The 9536-nt window shown below is 46.3% G+C and overlaps 1 protein-coding gene and 1 long non-coding RNA gene across 2 annotated transcripts; one reads left to right on the top strand and one right to left on the bottom strand.

Annotated features, from left to right (window-relative positions):
- Window positions 1-1746: 1746 nt before the first annotated feature.
- On the bottom strand, window positions 1747-3280 carry LOC122462641. The gene is made up of 2 exons (XR_006285325.1): window positions 2864-3280; window positions 1747-2607 (listed from the first exon to the last, which is right to left on the bottom strand). It is a non-coding gene; the product is annotated as an uncharacterized LOC122462641 (long non-coding RNA).
- SRSF6 (serine and arginine rich splicing factor 6) lies at window positions 3241-8960 on the top strand. Its single transcript, XM_037915497.2, has 6 exons — window positions 3241-3933; window positions 4244-4392; window positions 6180-6313; window positions 6544-6752; window positions 7191-7274; window positions 7409-8960. The coding sequence occupies exons 1-6, from the start codon at window positions 3827-3829 to the stop codon at window positions 7764-7766; spliced, it is 1041 nt and encodes a 346-aa protein (XP_037771425.1). The 5' UTR covers window positions 3241-3826; the 3' UTR covers window positions 7767-8960.
- Window positions 8961-9536: the final 576 nt, after the last annotated feature.

Below are 9536 nucleotides of genomic sequence, written 5' to 3'. Positions count from 1 at the left end.
GTGCCACCCCCTCAGCTCCCATTGGCTGTGTTTCCCAACCAATGGGGCTGCAGAGCTGGCGTTTGGGGCAGAGCGGGGGCAGCACACAGAGCTCCCATGGTCATCCCTCTGTCTAGGAGCCGAGGGACTTGTCGCCGATTCCAGGGAGCCACGCGGAGCCAAGTAGGGAGCCTGCCAGCCCCAAGCCACCAGACTTTTAATGGCCCAGTCAGTAGTGCTGACCGGAGCCACCAGGGTCCCTTTTTGACCAGGCGTTCCAGTCAAAAACCAGACACCTAGCAACTCTAGTGGGGGGCGGAGCGGAGAAGGGGTTCTGCAGATGCAAAGCAGACCTGACACAAGGCCAGACTACGTGGTCCCTTGGTTGCTACTTTGTGAAAATTAAGCTGATACAAAGTGTTTGCTGCTCAGGGGTGAATTCTCCTAAGAGCCACGCTATTATGTAGAATACTACATGTAAGGACTTTGAGGAGGGCTGTGAAGTACTGTAGCACATGATCCAGCTAGACATCTAAATACATGTTCATTCTAAGGCTGATCTGGTAATCTAATGAAACTCGTTAAACTTCAAAGGGCTGCAGGATGGCACAGGGCATCATGCGCAGTCTCGCTGAACAGCTTGGGAATAGATTGGGCCTCTCAGAGTTCTCTATAGGCAGTTTCACAGCTTCCCCTACTAAGATTGATTGCTAAATTATCCCATAAACAAATATTCCAAGTGACAATGTATGAAAAAAGACAACAAGCCTTTACGCTGACAGATCTGCATAGTCACAAGTCTTTTTACAACAGAGTGAAAAATATTCATAGCATTGATAAAATCTCCTGATGCTAAATATTCCATTAAGTGGGAGAAGGATGGTTCACATGTTGCATATTAGAGTATACGAATCAGGCACTTTCTTGCATCAGAAAAATGTAGTCTTGGAGATTTCTGCCTCTCCAACACAAACTCAGCAATTAGTTTGGTACAGATTAACTGAGCACTGTGAAGGTTTGAAGGCAATTGTTGGAGCCTCTACTTGGTTATATTAGTGATGTTAATGCTCTCAGGAGAGTCATAATGAAGAATTAGAAGCATATGAGGCTTACATTTCATGTGGATAAAACTGGTAAATCTCAGCATAGGAGAAAATAGTTTGTTTTTTTAATATTTTAAAATTTTCTAGAAAAAGGACACGTGTTTCTCTTTCTTTATTGAATTTTTGGAACATGGAAGGAGGGGGACTTGAGGCAGTAACAGTGATACTTGGTATTATGACACAACACTGCTGGGAAGAAGGCGGCAGGCTGATGTACTGGGTTTATTATATCAGGAGAAGGATGTTGTTATTATTTCAAATAGATGATAAGGGGAAATTGGGAGAGGGAGTGTGATAAGTGTACATTCTTTGGGGCTGGCACGACTACTTTTGTGTTTGTACAGCACCTAACACAACAGGAGCCCAATAGCACCCAGAGCTGCTAGGTGCTTTACAGACAAATTAAAAAATAAGGTCCCTGCTCTGATGGATTTGCAGTTTTAATAAATGGCTGTCCCTGTAAAGAAAGCCTGGAAGATTCCTTCAAACCTCACAAGAATTTTTGATTGACCCCAGTACCACATGCCGTGAAAAATCACCCTCTTCTCCTGCATCTGGTAATGGGGTCACAGGAAAAAATGTACTTCTACCTAGGTCATTTTATGGTTCTCATCCCATAGTAGCTAAGGGTGTAACAACTACTAATGTATTTAATCTCACAACATTCTTGTGAGGTAGGTATTTATTATCATCACCATTTTAGATGTGGAAACTAAGCCACAGAAAACTGGTGGTCCATGGTCCATGCAGCAGATCAGGAGAAAGAGTGGGAAAAGCTCCCATGAATTGCACTCTTGTGCCTTCACACAAGATCTTCTCATCCTTTCTATAAGCTATTTGGAGCAGTGAACTTTGGGCTGTATGTAATGAACAGGAGAAGGTGCAGAATATGAGATTCCAGCTATTTCTGTGGCAGCTAGATGTGACAATTGGGATCAAGCAGTTGGGAATGACAGTTGGGACTCAGGAGCTTAAGGGTGGGCATTTGAGGCTGGGTAAGCAGCTGCTGTGTAGCAGGGGTGACAGTTGGGAGTGGGCAGTTGGTGATAGTGCAGTTGAGGGTGACAGTTGGTTATTGATCAGTTGGGGCAGTGGATTATGGGTCAGTTGAAGAGCACAGGAAATTATTTAAGAAAGTGTAGTGAGAGTAGCAGTGCCCCAGTGGGGAAGAAAGTGTTAGGGAGTCTGGATCAATCAGTGTCTTGGGAGCTGGGTAAAATATGTGAAAAGAACACTCTCTTGTGGAGGCAAAAGAGCTGATGACAGAAAAAGGCCTGGAGCAATGAAACCAGGAGAGCTGAGACAGAAATTCCTCAGGAATGACGAGCCAGTTCCTGGTCTCTAAGGCCCTTTGCTTGGAAATGTTGACTTTTCTACGGATGGTCGGAAGCTGCGTCTACCCAGCCTTGTCTCCCCACAGGCCCAGGCGATCCAATATCGCCTGTGTACTCCAGGCCAGAGCACATCAGGAGCATGTAGCCCACATGGGCAGCTGCTCATGCCAGAGAGCTGCTGCTAAGGTGTGCTTGCCCTCATTGAGGTAGACAAACAGGAAAAAGCATTTCAAAAAGGTGCAGGATTTTAAGGGGGACTTCCGGTCTCCGTGACCCTGGGGCAGTGGAGTTCACAACCGTGACCAGCGCGGTCAGTGTGGAGCATTGTGGGACAGCTGCTGGAGGACTGTGAGGGTGGACATAGGTAACTGGTGTCTACACTTTCACTGAGTCAACCTCAGGCCATCCTTGACCAGGGCTCAATGCCACTCGGGGCTCTGAGGTTACTATGTCGGCATAACAGGGCACTTACAGTGATAGGCAACCAATTGAAGTGTGGACACGTGCATCGCTAAATCAATGCAAGGTGGCTTCCACCCACCTAATTTTGTAGCGCTGCCCGGGCAGCAGGAAGGTGGATTACCTACAGCCAGGGGAGAACCCCACCCTCTGCTGTATCCAGGGTCTACATGGAAGCACCGCAGCTACAGCGCTGTCGCGTTTGATGTGCGGACGCAGCCTGTGACAGGGACGGCGCGCGCGCCCCGCGCGTGTGGACGCGGCCTGTGACAGGCACCACGCGCGCGCGCCGCGAGGGCGGACGCGGCCTGTGACAGGCACCACGCGCGCGCCCCGCGAGCGCGAGCGCGACCGCGGCGTGTGACAGGGACGGCGCGCGCGCCCCGCGAGTGCGGAGGCAGCCTGTGACAGGGACGGCGCGCGCGCCCCGCGAGCGCGGACGCGGCCTATCACAGGGACGGCGCGCGCGCCCCGCGAGCGCGACCGCGGCGTGTGACAGGGAAGGCGCGGGCGCCCGGCGAGCGCGGCCGCGGCCTGTGACAGGGAAGAACGGCGAACGCTTTTTACAGACACTAGTGAAAACACTGCTGCTGCAGCCCCACCCCAACCTGGGCTGAGGGAATAGCTTTGCGCATGCGTATAAGAGCAGCGCTCGGTCTGCGTGGGGAAATTATGCGCAGAAGAATCGCTCCCCCGAGCTATGGAAAATGTGCAAGCGCTAGGCGCATGTGCAGAGAGAGAGCTTCCCTTCTCCGCCACCTCCGGATGCGCCTCGGCGCACAGCACGTTTTCCGTGGTGACGTACAGAGCTACGCCCCGCCCCCGGTATAAAAGCGTGCGCGGGCGGCGGGCGCCATTGTGCTGTGGAGCAGGCCGCGCTTTTGAGACGGTGCGGTGCGGGCCGCGCAGCACCGAGCTCTCCTCGTCCTGCCTCCTCTCTGCCCTGCGGAGATGCCGCGCGTCTACATCGGGCGCCTCAGCTACCACGTCCGGGAGAAGGACATCCAGCGCTTCTTTAGCGGATACGGCCGCCTGCTCGAGGTCGATCTCAAGAACGGGTGAGGCGGGGGGGGCGCCCTGGGCAGTCGGGTCGGCGGGGGGGAAGTTTGGGGGGAGAGCGCGGCCTCGTCCTGAGCAGGCCCCTGGCGGGGAGGGGGCAATGGCCGGGCCCTTAAGAGGCCAGTGGCGGGGCCCGCGGCTGCCGCGTGGCGCCGCGTTCAAAATGGCGGCGGTGGGGAGCGGGGGCGCTGCGGCGGGGCTGGCTCCATTGTCCCACCGCGCGGAGCCCCGGGGCTGCCTCGTTTCCCGGGGACGGTGTGCCGTGGGGACCGGGCCTAGCTCCCTGACGGCCGATCTCTGACCCCGCAGCTACGGGTTCGTGGAGTTCGAGGACTCCCGCGACGCCGACGATGCCGTTTACGAGCTGAACGGCAAAGATCTGTGCGGGGAGCGGGTGATAGTGGAGCACGCCCGGGGCCCCCGCCGGGACAGGGACGGGTACAGCTACAGCAGCCGCAGTGAGTACAGCTCCTTGCCCCGGATCGTAGCTGGGGGGCGGGGATGTTCGGCCAGTCACTACTGCATTGGCCGCGTGTCCCGTCTGTAGAGGGCTGCTGGGTGCGTGGGGCCGGCCCCCTGGGGTGTGGGGGGGATGGCACTGATCATCTCACCAGGCATGGTGTGCTTGCCTATTGGGGGTACTCCTTGTGCAACGCTGGCTGCAGGATGACCTGCCAAGCTTTGCTTTACTAGCCTTTTTGCTAGCACAGGCCTTGCGCTTTAGGTACCCTGGAATAGAACTGCACTCGTTGGTACCTGTAATTGCATATGAAGCAGACTAGGGGGACAATTTTACTTGCAAAGCTTAAGTGTAGTCTTAATCTAGTAAGGATTCCCTGCTCTTTATTAGAAGAGATTGGTTATATTCACTTAAATATTTGGAAGCTTTTAAATGAAAAGTTACATATTTGGGTATGGTAGAAGCACTCAGCTGTGAACTGTAATGTTTCAATTGAATATACAGAATTTAGTGGTTGGGGAGGGAAGGGTTTACTTGAGATAGATTGTAGGAAATATGGGAAGTTTTGTAAAAAGGGGGAAACTCATTTTGTGTAGTTCTTGCTATACAGTATGAGTAATTCAGCTGACTATAGCTTAATTGGCATGGTATAGAAATTTAAGAGTAGTAAGTGTGATATATCTTTCAGTAAACTCTAGATCAGTGATACTCAGACCTCCGTGATTCAGGAGCCAAATTAGTGATCAGCATTACCCAAAAGAGCCACAGTAGTGTGAATTCATTGTTTCATTTTCTATAGTACTATTCATATTTAAACAATATGATGGGAAATATTTAGTTTTTATGTATATATATTATTCTCACCACAAAGTGACTGACCAAGTATTATTTATTTAACAACTATAATTGGTTAGTAACATAGTAAAAGTATCTAGATTGGCTAATAATGAAATCAGTGTTTTAATATCATGTACTGCAAACAGCTGCAAGAGACACATTAAAGAGCCACTTGTGGCTCGTGAGCCTCAGTCTGAGTATCACTGTTCTAGATGCTTGTGTTATTGGGTGGGTGGGAGTCTGTTTTTTACAAGTTTTTAAAAATTCAAATGTATGTTGTTTAAAATTGTTGCATGTCCAATTCAAACTTTTTAACAAGTCCTTGATGTTTCAATTTAAAAGTGACCAGTGGGGCTGAGGCTGTGTCCACTGAGGCTAAGATGACTGCCTTTCCTGATTGGCCATGGCTTTTCCATACATTGTGTGACCCTTGCCCTATGACCCTTTGGCTGACCTTACCGGAAGCCATGACGACAGCAGCCTTTTGCCATTAGACGCAGGGTGATGGTGAGGATTCCAAGGGTTAGACAAAACTGGTTAAACTGAACTAGGTGACTGTTACCTTGCGTGTTTTGTGGCCAACCACCAAAAACCTCATACTGTGATGTAAGTACTTAGCGTAACTAGTAAACGTTTTTGTAAAATGTAGAAATGCATGTAATCAGTTAAGTTTTATATTTTACAATGTTCTGTAAAATAAAACTTAGCAAGGTAAATCTAATAAAGGAGCAGTCACTCTCTAACAGATCTTAGGAGCACAGACGTGTAGGATTTTAGTCTGTTTGATTTGCCATTAATATAGATCATGGCAAAATTGCAGCTTTGTTGGAGGTTTAGAAAGATAAAGTCCTACTGCAGTAAATATAATCTGTGTTTAACTAACTTTTTCAGAACATTTAGCTGCCTTCACATTGTGAGAATCTAACTTTTTTTCTTTGCACAATAAAGGTGGGGGTGGTGGAGGCGGTGGATATAGCAGTCGGAGACAATCAGGAAGAGATAAATATGGACCACCTGTTCGTACAGAATACAGACTGATTGTTGAAAACCTTTCCAGTCGTTGTAGTTGGCAGGATTTGAAAGTATGTATTAATGTGAAATCCCTTAGTAGAGCCGCTTGTGACTAGCGGAAAGCAATAAAATATTTCATTTTAGTTTGAATGTTCTTCTTTATTTAGCAGAAATGTTTTTAAATGTATTCAGGCATGGCAGTTTAGACTGTTAGAGTTCTTTGCATCTCTTCAGATTTGACTTAGTGGCCTAGTTGCACGCATAAAGTGAAATGGTTATGTAACTCCATCTACTTTCTAAGGATTTCATGAGGCAAGCTGGTGAGGTAACCTATGCGGATGCTCACAAAGAACGCACAAATGAAGGGGTAATTGAATTCCGGTCTTACTCTGACATGAAGCGTGCTCTGGACAAATTGGATGGCACAGAGATAAATGGCAGGAAAATCAGGCTGGTTGAAGACAAGCCACGGACAAGCCATAGACGATCTTACTCTGGCAGCAGGTCAAGGTAACTTTGAAACTCTTGAGCTTTATAGCAAAGACTATTAGCTCTAATAAGAGAGGGCCTATTATATGTACTCTTAATGTTAAGAGTAATCATTACCTTTATAATTTGTTGATACTTCAGGGATAAGATGACTCCCAGGGGTCTGGAAGGAATGTTTTTCCATGATGTAACATTGCATAGTTGACCAGGTGCATTATGGGGAAGACCTTTCACCTTCCTCTGAAACATCAAGTATAGGCTACTGTGACAGATGGTATTCTGGACCTAGATGGACCAATGATCTGCTCTGGTATGGCCACTCCTGTTGCTAAAAATTCTACGTTGTAAGACACTTTGGCTTTGCTAAAGTAAGGGGGGAGCAGGACATACCAGGCTAAAAAAAAAAAAATCCCTGAAATTGTTATAGAATATCATAGGTACCTTTTGAAATGTCACCAGGTCACGATCTAGAAGAAGGTCACGAAGCAGAAGTCGTAGGAGTAGCCGCAGCAGATCCCGTAGTGCCTCAAAAAGTCGCTCGCGGTGAGTAATTTGTCTGTTTAATGGTGCTTTCTGTTAATCCATCAATTATTACCTTTAGTTGGTAACTGTTTGTATGTAGAACTGACATGGGTACATATCAGTTCATGTCGAATAAAGATTGTGTTCTTTTAAAGATCTAAATCCAGGTCACGAAGCAAAGATCGTTCACGTTCCAGATCTAAAAGCAGGAAGTCTAGATCAAAGAGCAAATCTAAACCCAAGTCTGACCGGGGCTCCCGCAGCAGATCCAAGGAGAAATCTGAGAAGTCTCGCAGCAGGTCTAGGTCTATGTCTCGCTCTCCCAAAGAGAATGGTAAAGGAGAGGCTAAGTCTAAATCCAGGTCAAGGAGTAGGTCTCGTTCCAAAACGCCACAGCAGCAACCACCTGCCAAGGCTCACTCTGAGTCACCACCCAAAAGAGCTGCGTCAAGGTCCCGCTCCAGATCTCGCTCAAAATCTCGCTCACGGTCAAGATCTAGTTCAAGAGATTAAGACTAGAACTCTCCTCTTACGTTGCACACTATTATGGAACATTTTCCTACTTGCAAGGCCATTAATCTTTTATGTTAGTACTTAAGAAGTTGGTTTCTTCTCTTGCAGAAGGGAATGGCCTGAGAACCAAGTAATGAGGCATAAAGATTTGATTCGTATCTAAATTTGATGAAAATATGAGGTTGTACAGAAATGTACAAAGCAGGAAAAGAGCCCCCCTTTTTGTAGAGATTAAGCTAAACTTTTAATTTTATAGCATTTCAGCAGGAATAATTTATCTGCTGTTGGGTGGAAAGTGGTTTTTTATATTAAAAATACTCTTGAGTATGAGGCTTAAGTTCAGGCATTTTGAGAACATTATTATTCCTAATTTTTTCCACTATTTTAAAATTATGGATTTCAGTAGTTTAATGGGTTATGGCTTGCTACCAGAGGCATTACAGACGGCCTTGTTGAACAGGTCAGTATAGATGATGTGGCTATATTAATTTGTGGAAGCAGAATGTAAACTGGACATATGGTTAACATAAAACTAGACAAATTTCAGACCAGCAATAAACTCAATTTGGAGCACTTCAGTTGTGCTGTATCTTAATTCAGCTTGCCAAAAGTTTCTTCTTTCTCTCTTCCCTATAATGATTGTATTAAAAAACTAATAAAGGTACTACTCTGTAGCTTGACATGATGCAGGATTGCCTACACTCATAAGTAACTAAGTTCACATAATGGAAGTAATGTGACTTTTTTTAGTTTGCTTGAATTCCAGGAGACACTCCAATTCTCAGACACAATGGTGTCTTTCTGGATATGGTCCATGTTGTTAGTGTCTTGTCTTGTTTGCAGGCCTCTAAATATTTACCTATTGGGTATGTAAAACTGAGTAAAGCTGCCTTCCTTCCCCTATGATTCATTTAAAACCCACTTTGCTTCAAAATATGAGAACCACAATCCTATTATGTATGAATCTAAACCTATGGGATCTTAATGTATTGGAGCTAGAGTTCTAGTCTTAACAGAAGGCTTTGCTAAACCAGAGTTGCCAATTCACTTAAATTGTGGAGTAGAATCCATCCCAAAAGCCCCCTTTCTAGCTAAATTGATTTTTGTAACATGCATTAGCAAACATTAGAACTGCCTTGTAATCTTTATACAATGTGTAGTTTTACTTGTATAAAATTAAATCAGTGACTCAAACTCTTGTGCTTTTATTACAGTATAGCTTAATTCTTTTCTGGCTATATTGTGTTGGATCCACCTCCATGACAAATTGTGGCTTCTTCTGGGGTAGATACTTGCTGTGTAGAGAATTCATCAGGTCTCTTGATAAAACAAATGAGATGTGGCAGGAAATACTGTCGTTTTTTTACATGTGGTATTGATCTTACACCAATGTAACATTTGGTCTCTAAATTCCTTGACTGAGAATATTTTAATTGTGGGCAGGGATAAGCATTCAGAAAGCTTCCCTTATGTGGGTGCGTCTTGCACCTCTATATCCGTCCCTGGTGTTTATTTTGAAGGCATAAGCGACACCTGCAGACAAGGTAGATTTCAGCTTGGTTGAAAGTATATCCCTTAAAGAAAACCATTTGCTTGATCGGTCTTGAAATAGTATTTCCATTCTCTAGTAAGGCACCAATGTATGTCAATGAGGCAAATTATTTCTTCTAGTGCATTGAGTCTCAGCTGAGGCAGGAGACTTTCAAGGGCGGGGGTTGAGCCTCCTTGCTCACAGGGTCGCAATGGTGGGGTTGCTGGGCCAAGTTTCAG

This window comes from Chelonia mydas, chromosome 13 (genome assembly GCF_015237465.2).
Source record: "Chelonia mydas isolate rCheMyd1 chromosome 13, rCheMyd1.pri.v2, whole genome shotgun sequence".
NCBI lineage: Eukaryota > Metazoa > Chordata > Testudines > Cheloniidae > Chelonia > Chelonia mydas.
Note: the sequence above shows the minus strand (reverse complement) of the source record. Positions and strands in the feature narration are given on the sequence as shown.

Coding starts and splice junctions, on each gene's coding strand:
- SRSF6 (XM_037915497.2), top strand. CDS start 3,827: ATGCCGCGCGTCTACATCGGGCGCCTCAGCTACCACGTCCGGGAGAAG. Junction 3,934..4,243: donor GAGGTCGATCTCAAGAACGG/GTGAGGCGGGGG, acceptor CTGACCCCGCAG/CTACGGGTTCGTGGAGTTCG. Junction 7,275..7,408: donor GCCTCAAAAAGTCGCTCGCG/GTGAGTAATTTG, acceptor GTTCTTTTAAAG/ATCTAAATCCAGGTCACGAA.